This window comes from Phodopus roborovskii, unplaced genomic scaffold (genome assembly GCF_943737965.1).
Source record: "Phodopus roborovskii unplaced genomic scaffold, PHOROB, whole genome shotgun sequence".
Taxonomy (NCBI): Eukaryota; Metazoa; Chordata; class Mammalia; order Rodentia; family Cricetidae; genus Phodopus; species Phodopus roborovskii.
Window position 1 is genome coordinate 46,386,859 of NW_026126517.1, and position 22,179 is coordinate 46,409,037.

The 22,179-nt window shown below is 43.6% G+C and overlaps 1 protein-coding gene across 2 annotated transcripts in view; it reads left to right on the forward strand.

Moving 5' to 3' along the window:
- Myo1e (myosin IE) overlaps positions 1 to 22,179 on the forward strand; it is a 180,875-nt gene that overhangs the window by 96,436 nt on the left and 62,260 nt on the right. For both annotated transcript variants that reach the window (XM_051197887.1, XM_051197886.1), the window contains exons 5-9: positions 8,141 to 8,228; positions 11,501 to 11,590; positions 13,592 to 13,723; positions 15,758 to 15,892; positions 18,097 to 18,229. In XM_051197887.1, the coding sequence (XP_051053844.1) occupies positions 8,141 to 8,228; positions 11,501 to 11,590; positions 13,592 to 13,723; positions 15,758 to 15,892; positions 18,097 to 18,229 (578 nt within the window). The remainder of the gene's footprint in view (positions 1 to 8,140; positions 8,229 to 11,500; positions 11,591 to 13,591; positions 13,724 to 15,757; positions 15,893 to 18,096; positions 18,230 to 22,179) is intronic.

Sequence of the window (22,179 nt, forward strand, 5' to 3'; positions counted from 1 at the left end):
TTCAAAAATATCTTGAAGTATTTGCTTTCTGAAGAGTAGGGCATCTGTCTGAAGAATAGGGCATCTGTCTTTAATGAATCCAGTAACATCTGGCAAAGTTTTCTTATTTGTCTGTCCATTTGTTTATTTGTCGACATAAGGTGTCTTGTAGATATAGGGTCTCATAACTTTGAACCCACTATGAAGCCTCAGATGATGAACTTGAACACCTGATGCCCCACCTCCACCTCCTGAGTGCTTAGATTACAGGCATGTGCCATCATCGTACCTGATTTACATGGTGCTGGCATCAAACCCAGGGTGCTGGGCATTCTAGGAAGACTTTCTACCACTTGAGTTATATTCCTGGCACCTCCATTTTTAAGTTTATTTGTTTTGTGTACATGTCAGGCAGGGGTTGGGGGGAATGCACGCATGCACTTGGTGCACAGAGGACAACTTTCAGGAATCAGGTCACTCACCCCTTCCACCACATGGATCCCAAGGATCAAACTCAGGTCTTCAGGATTGGCAGCAGGTGCCTTTACCCCACTAAACCATTTCACCAGCCCCCTCCTCCTCCCTGCCTTTAGACAGAATTCATAAAGGTAGGGCAGGCATGGTAGCACCCGCCTTTAATTCCAGCCCTCCAGAGGCAGAAGCAGGAGATCTCTGTGACTTTGAGGCTGGCCTGGTCTCCATAGCTAGTTCCAGGTCAAGCTGGACTGTGTAATGAGACTCTGTTCCAAAACAAAAAGAGGAATTAACAAAGACATATTTTGAAGGGATTTGCTGACTGGTTGACTATGAGAAGTAGAGTAGGAGCTAGCTGCCAATACTGGATCTGTGGTTGTTGACCTACCTGCTTGAAATGACATTTTGTGTTTGGCTTCCCTAACACTTACAGTGGTAAAGAGTAAAAGAAAACAGTGAGGATGCCTCTAATGTGTGGCTGTGTCTGCTCCGCTCTTGGCTTCTGTTTCATCTAATATCTCGTCTCCTGGTTCTCAAACTGCCTTCCTGTCTTTGATTCATTTCAAGAGCCTTTCATTATTATCACTGGGGCCCTTTTCAAGGCTCCCCTGTGTTTCTGATGGCCCACACAATGTCTTGTTTATTCCAGCAACCTCAGCCTTTGATGCTCACCATCTCTCTGATGGGCCCTGTCAACTTTTGCCTCTGTCTAAGAGAGATGATTGAGAATTGCTGTTGTCTGTGGATTGGAGAAGTAGAGACCCAATTTACCTTTTAGTTCTTATGGTCCTAAAAATTCCCTGAGTCAAGGAGGACTGGCAACTTGACATATCTCAATCACACTAGCATCTCTTATATGTATATGAGTGCACAAGTGCACGTGTACATGTGTTCTTGTGAATGTGGAGGCCAGAGGTCAACCTCAAGTGTCATTCCTCAGGTGCTGTCCACTTTGTCTTTTTGAAACAAGGTCTTTCACTGGTCAGGAACTCAATAAGTAGGCTAGGCTGGCTGGCCCATGAGCTGGTTTCTTCCTCCCTTACCCAGGAATGTGGTACATGCCACCAAACCCAGCTTTTTAGTTTTGTCTTATTTTGATTTTTTTTTTATTATTTTTTCCTGTAGATTCTAGGGATGGAATCAGGTCCTCATGCTTAGAAGGTATACACTTTATTAACTGAGCCATCTTCCCATACCTAATGATACAATTTTTAATCTTTTTTAACAATGTGGCTAACTAGTAACTATATGCCTCTTTGACAAATCAAGAAACTGAGTGTTGGTAAAGAAACTTGTGAAGTGTCTTGCATTTGGAGTATGGCCACCTTGTATTTGTTTATCTGGTACATAACTGTTGCAGCCCAGGATGACTTGAAAAGATCTCTGGATGACTCTGGGCCTGGACTCCATTTTGTTCTATTTCAGGTGCATGCCTTATGCAAGCCTGAGTTGCTGCATTTAAAAATTGGAGACTGTGGGCTGGAGAGATGGCTCAAAGGTTAAGAGCACTTGCTGCTCTTCCAGAGGACCTGAGTTCAATTCCCAGCAACCACATGGTGGCTCACAACCATCTGCAATGAGATCTGGTGCCTCTTCTGGCCTGCAGGCATACATGCAGACAGAACACTGAATACATAATAAATAAATAGATCTTTTTTAAAAAATGGAGATTGCTGGGAGCTGGAAAGATGACTCAGCAGTTAAAGAGCACTGGCTGTTCTTGCAGAGGACCCAGGTTCAATTCCCAGAACCCATATGATAGCTTACTGTTTGTAATTCCGGTTCCAAGGGATCTAATAACCTCTCTTGGCCTCATAGGGTACCAGGCACACACATGGTACATACATGCAGGCCAATACTCATAGACATAAAGTTAAACAAATATTTTAAAAAAAGAAACAAAAGCAAGGACCAATAAGTTAGAAGAACATAAAAAAGGTTAAAAAAGAATTAAATATATCTAAACTGTTCAAGAATGATTTGAAATATCCTCTAGTAACATCAAAGGGAATTTTATATATAGCAAGGAGCCAACTTGGGATTTAAACAATCTTCAGACTAAACACCGGGCCTTTCCTGTTTGTTGGGCTGACCGAGGCAAACCTTGCCACAGAGCCACTTTCTGACTTGAGAATGCTGTCTGCCTGACAGCATTAACTCACTGGGTGTTGGGGATTGGGGGGAAAGTAGCAGCTATTATCTTAGCACACTTTGCTCAGTGCGTTAGCATGTTTTTCCGGATTGTCTGCTCAGAATAGCAGTGGGGTTATGGTTCAGTATTTTAACGCAAAGGAACCTATTTGAGTGTGATTTCAAGATCTGCGTGAGGATCTTTTACTCCTCCTCCCCAGAACCTCCCAGGTAGCCAGCAGAGAGGCATGCCACATCTGACCGACGTCAGCCTCCGGCCCCACAGGCTTTCGGGAAAGGAGTCTGAACACAGTGGTTGGAGAGGGCTGTCCAGAACCTCCTTTGCTGTGGTTTCCCATTCTTGTGAAGTAAACCAGGCTGCTATTTGTAAATAATATTTTTGGCAGATTTGCTTAAATGGGTACATACCAGTAAAGACTCAAGAGCTGTTGAAATTTGATATCTGGAGCTGAGGAGGTGGCTCAGTGTGGGTAAGAGACTTGTGGAGCAAACAGGGACCCGAGTTTGGATCCGCGGCACCCACATAAAAAGATATGAGTGGTTGTGCACATCTGTAACCTTAACAGTGGGCATGGGGGCCGGGAAAACCCATGGAGCTCAGTGACCTTAGACTAGAATCAGTGAGCACCACATTCAGTGAGAGACTGTGTCTCAGAAAACAAGGAGGGAGCTATAGAGGAAGACAGCTGATGCCAGCTCATGCCTTCCCTTTGCGCGCGCGCGCGCGCGCGCACACACACGTATACATATACACACATGTACCCCACACACACCCTCTAGCTTGTGCCCAAGGCCCTGAGTTTGATTCCCAATGCAGAAAACAAAAGCAAAACTTCCATTATAAATTAGGAACACAAGGGCTGGCAGGAGGACTCGGCAGGTTAGCGCATTTGTTGCCAAGCCTCGTGACATGACTTCAGCCCCTGAGACACACAGTGGAGATGGAATACCGAGTCCTACAAGTTGTCTTCTGAATTCTTCACACTCACTGTGGCACACACGCACACGCATAGGTGCCCCCAAAATGAATGAAAATGTGTTTTAAAAAAATGAAGAAATGAAGAAACCTCACCAGTGATCCTGCATTCAGACAGCTGACAGCACCCAGCAGAGTATTTAAAAAATGACTGCATTCCAGATTCTCCCCTCATCATCACAACTCTAACCTCCATGGGCAGTTTCTAGTGTAGGAACACTTAGCTAGTGTAGTGCCCCAGTTTGTTCCCAGCCAACTGGAGATCGGCAATTCAAAGTCAAAGTCAAGACAGGCTTTACAGGAAACACCAACTCAAATAGGAAACATTAGGACGCTTGTGTGTTAAATTCAAAACTTCAGCCATGTATAATGTTGTGTTACTAATTGGATTCAAGGAGACTGTAACTGCGTGTGTGAGGCAGGCTTCCAATTCCCGTCCTTCCCAGGTTCCTTTTGGTCATGATGTTTCATCATATAATAGCAACCTTAGCTAGGACAGCATACGGGATGAGCACTCTCCCACTGAGCTATGCCCCTAGCCCTTAGTTTTTGAGATTTTTGAGACAGTCTTGCTGTATGTATCCCAAGCTGTCACAGAATTTGATCCTCCTGCCTCGGCCCTAGGGCTAAGATTGCAAGCACGCACCACCATGCCTAGCTGAAATTTTGTTGTTGTCTCTTCTTCCTCCCTAAAAGTCAAGCAAAGCAATGAGATTAGGAAAGAGTGTCTGTATACACCGGCAAAGCCAATTGCTGTGACTTGTGAGCAGCAGAGTGAGTGGTTTGGGGTGTGCTATATAATGTCTCATGTCGTCACAGTCTCATCACATTGGACAGTGCTGTCCTCTCCCAAGCAGGCGGGTGCAATTACAGTTCCATATGCTGTAAGCTTCAGTAATTATGGAACATTAATTGTGCCATTATTTTGAGCAAATTACTGGCTGTGATCAATAGAATTTTCCTTTAAGTGCCTGTGAAGTGAAACCAAGAAACGAGCATTCAGATCAATGTTTAGCCAGAACTAATTATTTTAAATAGAAATAATAGAAAAGAAAATCACAGCTACTGAGGATGTGAATGTCCTATTTTTGGAACTGACATACTTATTTTAATATATGAAAAGAGTTACTTTCTCCATTATAATTCTGCTCTTTTGCTTCAAACAATGAGATACATTGCTTGATCAGACTTGGGAGACTTGCTCCTCACCCAGTGACCTGAGTTCACTCCCTAGGACCCACAGGATTGAAGGCGAAGACATCTTCAAATCATCCTGACTTCTGAGTTCCACGTGTGCACTGTTGGCATGAGTGCCCCCCTCCACCTCCACCCCTGCCCCACCTCCACCCCAACCCCACCCCCACCCCCACCCCACCTCCACCCCACCCCACCTCCACCTCCACCCCACCCCACCCCACCCCCACCCCACCTGTGTAGTTTTGGAGCCTGTGCTGGAACTCACTCTGTAGACCAGTCTGGCTTTGAACTCACAGAGATCCACCTGCCTTTGCCTCCTGAGTGCTGGGATTAAAGGTGTGCACCACCACCCAGCTAAAAACATTTTTTAAGAGATGCAGTAATTCGTGTCTGGTCACACTGTTAAAACAAGGGCACTACACAGGGACAGTTAGACTTTTACTTTAGAACTAGTACAGGTTTCTTTTCTCTCACACAATTTATTCAAAGGAGTTCTGAATACAAAAATCTAAATTTACACAAATCTGATTATTCATGGTGATATATAAAAAGTTGAATAGTAATGCAATGAAAGTGATGAATATTCAGTATCATTGTGATGTGATCCTTCTTTTTTTGTGAAAATATGTTTTTAAAAATATAAAATACATAGTTAATTGACTGTCTCAGAAACAAAAATGTAAGTAGTAAGCCCTCTGCTCTGTAACCTGGGCACTGGGAAGGAGCAGGGCAGAGACAGATCCCCAGAGCTCAGTAGTCAGCCAGCCTAGCCAATCAGTAGTAGGCTGTGGGTTCAGTGAGATACACCACCTCAAAATGAATAAATAAACAGACAAATAAAGTGGAAAGGAATGGAAAAGACATTCTGACATCATCCTCTGGCCTCCACATACATGTGTAAAAGCACCTGTATGACACCTGCATGTATACAAACACTACACTACACACACACACACACACACACACACGAACCATAAAAACCAAATAAAAATATAAGAGAATCACGGGGGCTTAAGAAATGGCCCATGGTTAAGAGTGTTTACTATTTTCATAGTGGACTAAAGTTCAGTTCCAGCAATTGTGTTAGGTGACTCTCCACTGCCTCTTAACACCAGCTATAGTGGAATATGATGCTCCCTTCTGGCCATCATAGGCACTGCACTCACATGCAGATACACACACACACACACACACACACATAATTTTTTTTTTTTTTTTTTTTTTTAAGAAGAAATCACATCAGTGTCAGGGCTGGATTTGTAGCTCAGTGGTAGATCACTTGCCTGGCATGCCTGAAGTTTGGAGTTCAATGCTCAGTGTCATAGAATTTTAAAGAGAAAAGAATCATTTGTGGAGCAACCCCCTGACAAGTCTGCATTGGTTAATTTTGTCAGCTGACACAAGCCAAAGTCATCTAGAAAGAGCAAACTCAACAAAAAAGGTGCCTCAGATTGTCTGTAGGCATGTCTATGGGGGCATTTTCTTGTGGGAGGGTCCAGGTGGTTTGGGGTATATAAGAAAACACACTGAGCAAGCCAGCAAGCAACACTCCTTTGTGGCCTCTGAATTCCTGCCTCCCGATTTCTGCTTGTGTGTCTCTTGATGATGACCTGCTAGAAACCCCATCCTCCCTAAGTTGGTTTTTATCATGATGTTTTATCACAGCAACTGAGAGCAAACTAGGACCTAGGCATTCTTTTCTAGTTGTCCTGCCCTGTCTTTCTCCTGCATTGTTTTTGTATTGTTATCAACATGTTGTAGATACATTGTTGCTATTGAGCTCTAGTCTCCTGGTCTGGGCTTATTATTACACTTCCTCTTCCCAAAGGTCTTCAGTGTTTACATTGTTATAACTTAAAAGTCATAAAATAGAGTGGTTGTGAGGCCAGCTGCAACTGGGACAAAAATCACATAAATCTGGAAAGGAGATAATTGGCAGAGGCTCCCTGGAATCCAGGTGAGGATCCAGTGACCCTCCCACCCTCTCCTCTGTAGAAACATCAACACCTCACAGGCAAGCTCTTGAAGGCCACTTGCGCTGGGAGGATAGCGATCTACAATTGGCAACATTTGTTGATGTCAACTAGTCTGAGACATAAAATGCACACCTCCAGTGTTTTGACGCCAAAGAGCATCAAGTCTGAAGCTATGAATTTATGGCAGCCTGCAGTTTTCATGCTATATACGTGGGTTTCTTTAACAAACTGTTTTGGCAACACCAAGACTACCCACAGAAAGATGAGACTTCACATGGAACCAAACGTGTTTTGAATTGAGGTCATTATGAATTCAGGGGGATTTTGAGGAAAGAATGGGGATTTTTGGAGAGCAGACTATTAACAAAAGGCTATTGCTGTAGTCAGGCCACCCAGCGGAAGGTAGTCTTTGTTTCTCAGGATGTGATTAATATTGCCTCATCATTTAATTTTAGCATTTCTAAAATAAGGAAGCTTGCATTACATCAAGGCAGAGTCTGAAACCTCAGAGTGCCCATTTTTTGTATATATTTGTACATATTCATATATTTTATATACATCTATATGTATATGCATGCCTAGATACATGTCTATTTATACACACACCCCTCACACACACATATATAAACAAAACTAGTATACCATGACAAAAAGGTTAGAAAATAATTCTCTAAAATGAAGAGCTCTCCTACTGTCTTACCCTGACCAAAATCTCTGCTGATATTTTGAAAAATGGGGCTTTCTGTGCTTGAACTTGAACCCTGGGCCTCGTGCATCTAGGAAAACTTACCTCTGTGCTATACCCCCAGTCCTTCAACCCACTTTTGTTGGCTGGGGGTGGTGGCTCATGCATGCCTATAATCCCAGCACTGAGGCAGCAGGATTTTGAGTTCAAGACCAGCCTTAACTATGTAGTAAGACCGAGTCTTAACAATAAAAATGAAATTATAACTATGTTTTATCCATAATTAGAATGGAATGTGTGAGGTGAAATTACTTCGTAGCCTCTTTTTTTTTTTTTTTTTTTTTTTTTTTTTTTTTTTTCTGCTTATAAAACTGTGTGGCTGTCACTTGTAATTTCTGGATAATTCCATCCTTCTCCTCCATTTATATTTTCCTAATCATGCTTTCTGTGATCGGACAATGAGAAAACTCAACTGCGCCTCTGCACAATGGCCATGGTAAAGGCTCAGTCTGAGCCACACCATCTGGGGTCTGAGGAGTGAGCTGGGCCTGCTGTGATCCACCTTAACTAGTGTCGTGCTGGTCTCTGCCCCCACCTGACTTTCTTTCTCCCTAGTTTCTCTGTGATTTGTTCATTTGTTGGATAGAGGAGATGAAGGAGCTGGCAGGGCCCACTTCATGGTGTTTGTCTTTCGTTCCTCAGTGGTGAAAGTGGCGCTGGAAAGACAGTGGCTGCCAAGTACATCATGAGCTATGTCTCCAGAGTGTCCGGAGGAGGCCCCAAGGTCCAGGTGAGTCTTGGTATGATCGGGGACTCCATTTATAACTGGGCATGGGTGACACACACCTTTGGTCTGTTTGTAGCTTTGAAAAGAATTTATTTTGCAGAGCACAGGTTGTGTAACCAAGGTACCTGAAATGTACAAAGAAATTGTATGTTTTCATAGTGACATGTCTAATAGATAATGAGCTCTCAGGAATTAATCAAAAGGGCCGCCGTTCAAATGGAGAATAAAAGACATGAAAGACAGCTCAGATGAAAGGAAGTATAAGTTATTCATCAAACATGGGGGAAAAAAAGATAAATTTGTATTAAAGCTACACCAAAACTGGGGCTGTGAATCTAGCTCAACCGGTAGAATGCTCACCTGGATGCACAAAGCCCTGAGTTCCAATCCCAGCACCACTCAGAGGTAGGAACAGGAAGATCAGAAGTTCAAGGATGTTCTTGACTATACGGCAAGTTTGAGGCTAGTCCCGGCTATATGAATCTCTCTCTTTCTCAACAAAGCAAGAAACCCAACAAACAAAAATCCCAGTATCATCATCATCATCACATTGTCAGCCCCTATAGCTCTTATAAACATGATAGCTCTTATAAACCAAGTCACTTTGGTTACTGATAGGAGCAAAAAGTAGCACAGGTCTGCGGAAGCCATCTCAGTAGAATCTAGGAAGGTAACGCAGGCGCTCTCTCACACAGTAGTTCTAATGTTGTCGTTTTGAGATGGGATCTTACTAAGTTGCCTTAACCGTTACGGGAATGCATCATCATATTCAGGTTATTTGGTGTTGGGAATGGAACGGCACTTCACAAACTCACTTTACCAATTGAGCTACAGCCCAGATTCCACATAAGGGTTAAGTAGATCTCTTGAGCTGGGCAAGAAGCTCAGTGATAAGAAGCTTGTCTGCACAAAGCCTGAGGTTTCATCCCCCAACACTGCATAAATCAAGTGTGGTGGTCATGTGCTTGTAATCCTAGCATCAGTGAAAGGGAGGCAAGCAAATGGAGGCAATCACAAATCAGTGGAGTGTGACTGAGGCCAGTCTGGACTATAGGAAACCATCTTTTAAAAGGTAATAAAAGGAAAACCAATTGTTGGTAGCACACACCTTTAATCCCAGCACATGGGGGCCAGAGGCAGGAGGATCTTTGTGAGTTTGAAGCCAGCCTGGTCTACAAAGTGAGTTCCAGGACATCCATGACAGTTACACAGAGAAGCCCTGCCCCAAAAAATAAATAAATAAATAAATAAATAAATAATAATAATTAATTAATAAAATAATAAGATTAAAAAATAAAGTAGTAAAAGGAGGAGAGAAAGAATGCATGCCTAGCAAGCCTGAATCCATTGTCCTGAGTTTGTTAATCCCAGCACTGCAGCCAAAAATAAAATAATAATAAGGCTATGGTTTTGTTTTGTTTTTTAAGTGAAACACTTCAAGTTCTTTTCTATGTCTCCCTAAGCAAAACTGAGTATCATTAAGTGGTGTAATACATCTATCCTGCAAACAGGAAATTAAAAGAAATAATAAAGATTACACATTCCAAATTGACCTTACAAAGAAATGCAAAGTTTATATACAACCCTGGGTTGTAAAAGAGAGAGAGGCATCTTAGGTATGGAGCTAAGTCTGGAGCTGACCGGATGGTAGGACCACCCAGAGTTTGCCTTGGTGCTAGTGACTTATCACTCCCTGTGTGGAGTGGGATGCTCCCTCCCAAGCATTGTGACATTCTCTCTTTGGGATGTAGAGGGTACCATAGGAGCACATAGGCTTGTCCCATAGTCAGTTTTGATACCTTCATCTAGCCGTTTGCTATGGCCTGTGACCCAGTTGCCGAGCTGCAGACTGTTAATGTTGATTTTTCTCTTCCTGTTTTCCTTTGAGGACACTGATCCAGAACTCTTGGCTTCAAATTAGTCAGTAGCTCAAGAGCACAAGCCAGAAGACTTGTTATTTCTGGAACACATTTAACCATAGCATGTGAATAATTAGACGTACAAGGAGTGAGTCACTGTCAAAAGCCCTCTCCAGCACCGGGTCCTATCAGCTGAGAAGCCTCATGTCTGTGATGTGTTTTGCACACTTAAGTCTGGCATGGGCCTCGGGTGTTCACACTAAATGCTTCCCCTGTTGTTGGCCAGGAGCTGTGTTACACGATCTGGTGTTGCCCCTGGCTGACCTGAGCCTGAGCCCATGCTAGAAGCCATAATGTCAGGGCTGCTTTAAGGGTATTGGTTCACTCCTTCCACCATGTGGGTCCTGAGGATGAGACCCAGCCTTGGCAGCAAGCTCCCGGGTGCAGGGATTGCTTTGAAATGCAGCTCCCTGGGCCTTCCCCCAGACCTATTAAACCTACCTCTGCATTTTAACAAGATCCCCAGGTTACTGGTACACATTGAAAGTTGGAGACAATACAAGATTGTGTTTCTATAGATGTTTGAGAAGGAGAAACTCATTGCCATCTAGCTAAGTCTCGCCTCTAGTGTTGCGAGTGGAACATTTGGGGAAGATGCAATGGCAAGGAGACATCTTCATGTTTTCTTTTTCCTCTCCACTGTGATTGCCAAAATACCCAGGAATGCAGGAGGGGTGTCACAGCAAGCATGTGGAAAACCAGTCCTGCACTGTGTAGACTCCAGGCTCCTAGTGGCACCCCAGCTTTGGGATGCTGCTTCAAACCAAGAGGGTTTGGGAAACCTAGTCACATAAGTAAGCTTCTGTGGCCATACAAGAATACATTAATAAGCTCTCAACTGGAGAGGTGGCTCAGAGGGCAGAGTACTTGATAAGCAGACACAAATATGGGTTTGATCCCCAGCACTGTGTAAACCACGTGTGGTGGCACATACCTATAATCTTAGCACTTGGGAAGTGGAGGCAGGGGGATCTGGAGTTCAAAGTTATCTTCAGCTACATATCAGGGTTGAGGCTAGCCTGAGCCACATGTCACTCTGTTTCAAAACAAAACAGCTAGGCATAGAAATGTACATCTTCAATCCCATCACTCACGAGGCAGAAGCAGATCTATCTCTGTGAGTTTAAGGCCAGCCTGGTCTACATAGTGAGATCCAGGCCGGCCAGGCCTGCATAGTTAAATCCAATCTCAATAAAAACAAAGCAAAACCACAGTGAATTCTCCAGAAACTCTCCAGGACATATGGTTTGGGCCTCTTACAATATTCAGAAAGCAGGACTTTGTGGAAAGTTGAGTTTGACATCATGTGATAAGCATCCAATTATTTTCCTAATGCCCTCATGCCTGCCCCAACAGCATGTCAAGGACATCATCCTGCAGTCCAACCCCCTCCTTGAGGCCTTCGGGAATGCCAAGACAGTGCGCAACAACAACTCCAGCCGGTTTGTGAGTGTCTCATGAGCACCTCCCATATCTGGAGGAGATGGGCTTCTCAACCTCTCCTTTATCTTCTAAACAGTGTGCCCTTTGACAGAAATTACTTTTAAGCTTTGAACACTAACAAGATAGTTTCAAAATTGGCTCACCCCTCAAGTTGTCTTAGTGAGAAAAATAACAGGTGATAGAAGGGAGAGCCCTTTTCCTGGGGAAGTTTGCACATGCCTAGAGGAAAGAAGCAAGTAGACTAGAGAAAGGCAGAGATCCAGGCCTGCTTGTGGGGACTTTGCTCCTCCGAGCTTAGTCTGAAGGGAGCAGATACTTGGGCTAAGGGAGCATCTGGAAGACCTTTCCTCTCCTCTAGGTCTCTTCCTGCTTCACCTCCTGGATTTCTGAACCTGCTTTCTGTATGCTAACAGAATGAAGAGCCCCTGGCCCTGGTGCCTCCCAAAGCCATGTCTCCAGGGTTAGGACAAGGCCACCTTGAAGTGCTATGAATGCCTTTCTTAAATGTTTCTGACCGGAAGTCTTGGCGGTGGGGTATTAAAATGTGGCCATTCCAAAAGGTGTTATTACAAAACCAAATGCAGATGCTTTGAGATTTAGTGTCCTATTTCAACCATAAAGCCTGTCTGGCACTCAGGCAAGAACCATCTGCAAGGCTCACAGTGGGCTGTTTTCAAGATAAATAGTGGGTGGAACTTTCAAAGAAAACAGTTTCTTTTTCACTTTAGAAAAACATTAACTTAAATTTTTTTCATTTAATTATTTTTCTTTAGAGATAGTCCCCTACATAGCCCAGGCTAGGCTTAAATTCATTATGTAGCCTAGGATGACCTGTCTCTGTGCGCGTGTGCGCGCACGTGCACACACACACACCACACCACTTGCCTCAGTGCCCTGGAACTGTAGATGTATACCACCATGTTGGCATTGGTCTTTATTCAGAAAGGAAGGTCTTCTTCCCAAAAGAAGCCGTCCTATAGTCTCAGGTAGTCATTGTCAAGGTCTCTGATGGCTGTCTATAAAACCTACCTCATGCTCCTCATTGTCTGGTATTATTCTTGCTTGTTTCCTCTTTCATATTTAGGATGCTTTATTCTGACCTTTCTAGGTAATGGCAGAAAAAAAGATGCTGTGAATGAATTTTCCACACGACCTTTCTCTCCCTAATTATCATTCTTAAACTGCTTTGCAAAAATAGACACTGTCAACTGTAACCCTTTAGCTACCCCCACATACTCACCTTAGAAAGCAGGGAACACATAGTTATGAGTTGCCTTGCCTTTTCCTGTTATAATAAGGTTTGTGTATGTGTGTGTTTGTTTTTTTAATTCTGAGAGATAACTCAATCTTTAGAAATAGCAAGGACCCAGCATTTATAACCAAATAGCCCTAAGAGACAGGGGGAGAGTATAGATTTTTTTTTCTCTCTGTGTCATGCTTAATGATATCAAAGAGGGGGACAGAGTCTCTCTCTCTCTCTCTCTCTCTCTCTCTCTCTCTCTCTCTCTCTCTCTCTCTCTGCGCCATGCCTGAAAGCATCAAATGATACTCTCACTAATTATTAGGAAATGTAAGTTTAAAGCCATATGCAATTTTCTGTGTCTTAGATAAGCAAGCATTACAGAGAATGATAATAACCAAGATCCTATTGGTTGAAGATTAATATGTTCTTCTAGAAGAACAATGTGGCGACCTTGGCCCTGTGTGGTTGTCTGTCCCAGTCTTCAGACAAACAGATGGGGAGAAAGTGAGCGAGTTATACGCATCTCCTTATTTAGTCTGGCCATGGGATTGATCCTCTGAATGCAGAACTGTGTGACTGGCAAGCTCGGGGGTATTGTTTGCCATGGAAAAAGTAAGGAAGTCTAGCAAAGAGCTGGGGGTAATCCAGAATGTCTTCCATTGATGAATTTCCTTGAATTATACCCTGTATATTCAAAGTCTGTTTGGAGCACTGTGTGTTTGTTTACCAAGTCCTAAAGGAAATTGCTAATTTTCTTGCAGGGAAAATACTTTGAAATCCAGTTCAGTCCAGGTGGGGAACCAGATGGTGGCAAGATCTCCAACTTCCTTCTAGAAAAGTCCAGAGTGGTGATGAGGAACCCGGGAGAGAGGAGCTTTCACATATTCTATCAGGTTTCCCTTTACAGTTTTTCTTACCCACGTTTTATTTCTTATCCATATTAGAAAACCAAACCGGGGAGGCCAGTGAGATGGCTCAGAGGATGAAGGCAGTTGATGCCAAGCCTGATGACCTGAGTTCAATTCCTAGAACCCATGTGGTGAAAAAGAGCCCTAGGTTGTCTTCTGGTCTCCAAGGGGACGATAGATAGCATGAATAATAATGTGATCACTTTTTCTCCTCTCAACCCTCAGGTTTAGGCGGAAGTCTAATAAGCTCAGATAGATACCCCTGGAGTTTGTGCAAGTGTCTAAAAGGGGCATGAGAAGGTCCCTGTCCTCAAGGGGTGTTGAGCTCTAACTAGGGTGACAAAGAAATTTCCCAAAAGCTAAATAATTAAGAAATTGTTGACAAACTTCAAAACAGGAGTAGGAGTGTTTATTTGATTATTTGCCAAATAGGGATCTGTGTGGGGAGAGTTGGAGGTATGGGAAGTCAGGGAGGGCTAAGCAGGAAGCACTCCAGCCAGAGAGGGGTGGAGATGCTAAGCCAGGAAATCAGGTGGATGGGAATGAAGTGTCCTCAGGGCACTTACCTCCAGCAGGTTCACTATTGGATTGTTGGATTAGAGCTCTTCAGTAGGCTTGGGATCCTCAGAGCAAGCTCAAGATCCCCCTACTGAGATACTGAGACCCTCAGAACCCAAGCAGAGTCTGGGTCAGCGCAGAGGGCAAGATTTAAAAAGAAAAGAAAAAAAAAAAGGTTTTGTTTTGTTTTGTTCTACCTGTATGTCTGTGTATTCTTTTAGTACCTATTTGTTGAAAAAGTACTTAGCAAGTATGGAATAAGAACAGCCTGCTGGATTAAACCGTGAGAAAGAAGGACAATAAAACAATTTTGTCAGAGCAGTAAGAGGAGATATTATAGGGCGTGCCTAAATCATGGTGAGGAAGCAGACTGTGTGGCTTGAAGAAGCTCAGCATCAAGGAAAAGTGTTCAGTGAAGGCAGCAGCATGCATGGACGGAGTTGGAGACATGGGTGTTTGAAGATGCAAGAGAGAAGGGCGCATGTGTCTGAACAAGAAGACTGAACTGGAGGGAGTTGTTCTCTTCAAATAAGAGCAAAAATAGAGGGAAAGGGAAGATTCCTCAGGGACTGGGGATGTGGCTTAGTTGGTAGAGTATTTGCCTAGCATGCACAAAGCCTCCGGTTCAATCCCCAGCACTGAATAAACTGGGGACAGTGGTTGTATTAGTTATTTTTCTGTGACTATGACCAAGGCAACTTACGGCAAAAAGAATTTATATGGGTTTACAGTTTAGAAGGTAGGAGGCCATGGTGGGGAATAGTATGACAACAGATGACAGGAACAGGAAGCAAATAATGCTTATATTGAACCATGAGCATGAAGCAACCAAGGAAACGGGGTAGATCAGGAAAAATAACCCTCAGCCATTCTGAAATACACATCCTGGTGGAGAAGTGTGGAAGAGCTAAGCTGGGCAGGAATTCGGTGGCTGTTTTATATTCTCCTTGTCCACAGCTGCACTACAGTGTTCAGTTGCCTTACTGAAAGGAAGAAAGTCTGAGCTCTCTCAGGCTTTATCAGAGTTAAGAACTGGAAGTTGGGCTGGGGAGATGGCTGGGTACTTAAGAGTGCTCTTTCAGAGGACAAGGTTCAGTTCCCAGATTCCACATGGTACTCATAGCCATCTCTAGCTCAGTTCCATGAGATCTGGTGCCCTCTTCTGGCCTCCATGGGCACTACATGTGCACATGGTGCATATACATACCTACAGGCAACACCCATACTCCGCAAAACAAGAACTGGAATCTGCAGACCAATCTGGGGCTTAGACAAGGGCAACCCCAAATGATATTTATAAACTCCCTCAGATTCTGTGGGTTAGAGCCACTGGGGATTTTGGAATACAAGTTTAGAGACTTTTCCCCACCTGGGCTCAGGGATGGGGGTCCCGAAAGTACAAGATGACTGTGGGTGCTTTGTGGACCACGTCCTGACATGTCCTATGTACTCTCATGGCAGCTCATCGAGGGTGCCTCTGCAGAGCAGAAGCAAAGCCTTGGCATCACCAGCATGGACTACTATTACTACCTGAGCCTCTCAGGGTCCTACAAAGTCGATGACATTGATGACAAAAAGGAGTTCCAGGAAACCCTGGTAAGTGTAGGCACCAGGCAAGGTGTCAACTGAGGCAGAGGACAGTGAAGGTCAGTGGAGCAGACAGCAATGTGACCTGCCCCCCTCAGTCACTGTAAGCCCTTCTGGAAACCTGTGTTCAGCACCTTGGAGAGCCATGCACCCAACTGTCACACAGTGGTTTGAGATGAGTAAAAAGAAAGTTCATCATTGTTCCCCTGCAAGACTGCTGTGATAAACAGACCAAGACAACTGAGGGGGTGCATTTAGCATGCTTGTCTGCCAAGCAGCCAGTACTTGGAAAGCTGTTCTTTAGGAAGGCCACAGACAATTTATGGTCTTAATTGAGCATAGAAAATTTTAGGGGCTGGAGAGGAGTGCTTGCTGTTCTTGTGGAGAGAGAACCCAAGTTCAGTTTCTAGCAGCCACATCGGGCAGCTCACACCTGCCTAGAACTCCAGTTCCAAGGGATCTAATACATTCTTTTGGCATCTGTGGGCACCTGCTCACACATATATGGTGCCCTCACACAGACACACAAAGGTAAAAAAAAAATTATATATATATATATATATATATATATATATATATATATATATTCGCTGGACATAGAGGTACATATCTTTAATCCCAGCACCTGGGAGGCAGAGGCAGGTGTATTTTACTGAGGTCAAGGCCAGCCTGGTCTACAGAGTAAGTTCCAGGATAGTCATAACTACATAGTGAGACCCTGTTTTGAAAAAGAAAACAAATAAAAAACCCCAAAACAGTTTAAAACACTTTGAAGTCTTGTTTGTTTCATCCTCTTGACCTTGGTTTTCTGTTTCCAAAGACTTTTTTTGTTACCTCTGAGTTTTGAGGTCAAAGGACAGTCACTGCTCTGAGCTGTCCATGTCATACACATGTCACAGTCTGGGTCCCAACACTATATCTTTGAGGGTTTGTGACCTGCCTGAAATTAACCTAGATCATCCAGTCTAGAACATCCTTTAAGGACTGTGCTGACATCGCCTTTGAGTCAACAACAAGCCCAGGCCTGTTTGTCTACTGAGAACTGAGTGGGGATCTAGAATGAGCAGGGGAGTTGGTCTGTTTCTCAGAAGTGACAGGAAGAGTCTGAGGTCCCAAGACTATTCAGCCACAGCCTTCAAGGGACAAGGAAAAACTGTGGATGAAGGGCCCAAGACTGTCCCTGGGAATACTTTTCTCAAGTTACAGAAAACCAAGACTCAACCACTTTAATTTAATGTATTCAGAAACTTGGCTTTTAGTAGTAGTCTGTTGTTCTGGAGGTTTTAAAAGATTTTTTTTTTTTTTTTTTTTTTTTTTGCTAATAAAATCTGTCTCCCTCTTCACAAAAGGGAAGGCATCTTGGGGTGGTTGGAAATGGAGAGGGTTGGCAGCCAGTACATACATAGGCAGGACTGACCGGGAAGTGTGTGTCCAGATTCCTGTCCCCTGAGTGTCTCCCTTCTCAGAGATACTCTAGGGTCTATGGTGATCCTAGAGAGTATATATTTTTTCTTTCTTTCTTTCTTTTTTTTTTTTTTTAATTTTTTGTTTTCTGAGACAGGTTTCTCTATATAGCAGTCCTGGCTGTCCTGGAACTCACTCTGTGGCGTAGAGTGTATATTATATTTAAAAGCAGACTTGCCCTTCCAGCAGGACTTCTAATAGCACATAAAGGCTAGGGAGATGGTAGGTTGATCAGCAAATTGCTTATAACAAATTGTTTGAGGACCTGAGTTTGATTCCCAGAACCCATGTTGATGATGATGAGGAGGAGGAGGAGAAACTTTAGCAGTAGCAGGGCTTGGCAGCATACATTGTAATACCAACTCTGGGGAGGCAGAGCCAGGAGGATCTGAGACTTGCTGATCGTCTAGTCTAGCCAAATTAGTGAGCTCCAGGTTTCATGAGACTATCATGTCTCAAACAAATAAACATGGAAATCAAATGATGAAGACAAACCTAACATCAGCCTCTGACCTCCACTTACACACGCTCCTGCACACATGAGCATGTACACACACTTGTGTGCATACACATAGAGATGAGTGAGTACCCAAGTCATCACAGATCACATTGTGTGATGGAGATTTCCCATCATCGTCGCAGGCTAAGCTACACACTAGCTGTACAAGCCTTTCTGTGTCTTGTTTGTCACCTGCTTACGTTGTCAGCAGCCAACTTGTCTGGCTTACTTCTCTCTCTCTCTCTTCCAGCATGCCATGAATGTGATCGGCATCTTCTCAGAAGAACAGACTCTGGTGTTGCAGATTGTGGCTGGAATTCTCCACTTGGGAAACATCACCTTCAAAGAAGTGGGCAACTATGCTGCAGTGGAGAGCGAAGAATGTACGTAGCTCTGCCCGGGCTGTGGAGTGAGGGGAGTGAGGGGTTATCTCCAATCGCCTTTGCTTGGCTTAGATCGGCTAGTAAGGTGCATTGGTAAGAAATGAGAAGTCATGTGTCCTAAAGAACAAAATGGCTTCAAGAGAGACTAGCTCTTTCATGTACCTGTTCTCCTCTCCCCTCCCCACCCCTTCTCTCCCCCCCCATCCTGTGTTATCTTACCACTCTTCCTCTCCCTTACCTTATCCCCCCCTTTCTCTCCTCTCCCCTCCCCTCCTTTGCTGTGTGGTTTTCTCTTCCCTCCTCTCCCTCTTCCCTCATACACCTCCATGTCCTACACTGTAGATGATATGAAAATTATCTCTATTCATTACTAATCTTGGAGAAACCTGGCAGAATTTAACCTTGAACTAAACCTGGTATAATAATAAACATCTTGTTTATTATTGTTTTTTAGTTTGGGGCTGCACACACATGCCATGGCATGTAGGTCAGAGGACAACTTCTGGGATTCAGTTCTCTCCTTCCACCATAAGTGGAAATCAGGTCATCAGAACCCACTGAGCCATCACGCTGGCTTTCCCTCTAGTTTCAAAGATGAGGTCACACTTTAATGATGACTGGAGGACTGGCTTATTGACTCAGATGAGTCACTTGGTGAAAACCTTTCCTGTGCCTGGCCCTTATGATGACTTGTTACCTGAATGTCCTGACAAACAAGTGACAGGATGCTCAGGGGTTTGCAGTTTGTCCCATGTATCTGATTTAGTTTAGATTTCTGGACATAGAGAAATGAACTTTGACCACTGGGTTGAATTTTCTGGTGGTCACATCTGTCTGAGCTGCATCCTTGAGAACCAGATGGTCATTTTTATTCTTTCAGAGGAAACTAGAGCCCTTACCACAGTGAGTTCCACGGGTCCCCTCTGCCTGCAATCCACCAGAACCCCTGCGACATGTGACCCCAGCCTCTCAGGCATCAGTGGTTCAGGCCATTCTCAGAACTCACACCCACTCTAGCCACCCAGGAAGGCATTTCTTCCCTTCTCAGCATTCTTTGGGGATAATTTTAGATGCTTGGTAATAAATAGTATCCCACTCATTGCTGACAAGGCAGTGGGGAGATTTCCATTCCAAATAAGGATCCTTTTTTATGTTTTCGTTTTCTTTTCTCATAAAAGAGGGAAGTTCTCCTAACATCTGATGCTGATGTCTATCTTTATCTGATAAAGACAAAATATATTTAACAAGGGAGGGTCCAGAAAACAGTGAAAATGCAGTGTTCATGAAGCTTAGGAATATGACCTAATCTTAATGGTAACTCTGCCTGTGGACTCACCGGACTTCACCCTTGATATGAAACGGATGCACAGAAGGGTCATTGGCACCTAGCCACATCACTCTAGCAGTTCTAGTATGGTGGTGGTGTCTATGGAAGGAGTCTGGGATTCTCTGGCTCCCTGAGAAATAAAACCCTCACTGCCTCCTTGTACTTGAGTATCAGTGCAAGACCCTGGCCCAGCAAGCACGTCCCTGGGTCCTCCAACCAACAAGGAGTTCACTGTTCAGTGATGACATCTGGGGTAGCAGCCTTCCCTACTGCATGTGGAAAGGCTTGTGAAACTGGCAACTGCTTGTGAAATTCCCTGAGGGATGATGGTACAGTGGAGGTCAGAGAAGGCTAAGCTATGAGCCAAGTCAGTTTAGCAGAGAAATACATAGCCCTAGCCATCATTCCTGAGTTGTGTCCTTTATTTGGTTGGTCTACTGGGTACCTGTTTATTCCTTTGCCAACCTCTGCCTCCCCTCCCCAGTGGTCACCAGGGTTCCCAAAGACAGGAGTTGCAAAATGACCATATATGCATTCTTTCTTCTATTTTCAGACTATGATGTGAACTTCTATCACCATGTTCCACAGTTGTTTTCCCAGGTAGCATTGTGTCTGGGAGATTGTTCTGTATCCATTTCTTTTTTTATAGCTGCATTGCTTTCCTATACTTTGATTCACATAACGACCATCTATTGCCAAGTATTAAGATGGTGTCTAGGTCGTGTAGCTCAATTGCTATCTGGCATTCATAAAGCCTTGGGTTTGATCCCAGCATCACATAAACAGGACATGGTGAGGCATCCCTGCGACTCTGGCACTCAGAAAGTAAAAGCAGGGTCAATAACCTTGGTTCATCCCATCTTTCATATGTCTGAGTATGTCTTTGGAATAAATTTATCAAGGGAGACTTTATAAAAGCTACCCATGCCCAGAACACGCCTTTAGTTCTTGTACTCAGGATGCAGAGACAGGCTGATCTCTGTGAGTTCAAAGCCAGCCTGGTCTACAGAGAGAGTTCCAGGACAGCCAAGGCTATATAAACCCTGTGTCAAAAAAACTAAATAAAATAAATAAATAAACAAATAAATAATAAACAAAAAGCTACCTGTGCATTTCATAATTAGAGACAGCACTTTCCCAGTGAAAGGGGGAGCTAAAATTTCTTCCAAACTGGCTCACTAAAGCACTCTAACCCTCTGGTGGACCTTGGACTGATGGGAGCACAGAATTAATTTCCTTTATGTTGCTGAGAAGCCAATCAAACCTTAACACTGTGTACTTTTCCATATCAAGATAGTAAAACTGTACTTTGAGTCAAGTATTACCTGAATGTGATTAAATATTAAATTAAGAACTTTGTTGATGAAAAAAGTTACTACTTTAAAACCACTGAGGAGTTCAAGTACATATGATGCTGAGGCCTCACCCATTGATAAACAGGTTAGATACCTTCACCAAAGCCTAATAATCCATATCTACTTGATTTTGGCCTTCCTCATGTAGCCCAGGCTGCCTCAATAGCCAAGGATGACACTGAACTTCTGGTCTTCCAGTCTCTACCTCCCAAGTGGCAAGGTTACAGGGAAAATGCCTTCTCATTGACAACTCTCGCCACACACTTAGAGATGAAGAAATACTCTCTACTTAAATGGCTGGCCAACTGAGGCTAACGGCCAAGTAACAGTCACCCTTGAACAGGAGATCTTACTGGCATATTTCGTTAGGCTCATGCATTCCACAAACACAGCCATCCCCAAATCTCTTTCTGGATCAGCCCAAGTTACACTTCAAACAATTTAAAGAAACAGGACCACAAGTCTGGCCACTCGGGCAGAGAGGAGATTTACACAGCAGAGGCATTGCATATTGCCAGAACTATTTTAAGTGTTGTTCTTTTTCAAGTGGTTATTAACCCATCTTGCCCACCTGGCAGAATTGGTTTTCTCCATACAGGGGACTTAGTGCCTATCTTGAGTAGTATGTCTGTGGGGATGGGAATGGAGCATAATGGCTAGTCAATCCTGGAGAATAAACATTTAAATCCTTGTATCCTAAGTAAGTATCCCTTATCTCTAACAGGCCTTGTTAGTAGACTACTTATCTTTGGAAGGTTTTGGAGACAATGCCTCTTTAGATAAGTTCCATTTGTGTTACTTAATGTCTCCTCAGCAAATATATTAGTAAATTCTGTATGACATCAATTTTATTACTTTGAGTTTCTTCTACATCACCACCACATCTGTTTTATGTGATGTTGGGGTGGAGTCGGGTTTTGGGCATCCATAGGCAACCTCTCTACTGACTTACATCCCCAAACCTGCTGCTCCCTTAACTGTATGAAAAAGGAATTTTATTTTGCTACATCCTTCTGACTTTTCTGTCTTCCTTATAGTTCAAATTTAAGTAGGAAACTTAGGTTGAACCTCACCTTATGTGTTTAATCTTCCTTCATCAACTTAATATGTTGAAATAGTCTCTTATCACATTCTTCCTGGTTCCTATGACTGAATAACTCCACTGGTCTTACACCAACCTTTTATGATCAATCCTTGCTTCTTGCCTCTCCTTCCCCACGCCTCAGTGCTGAAGTTTGTCCCCAACCTCGGCCCCAATCACACACTGT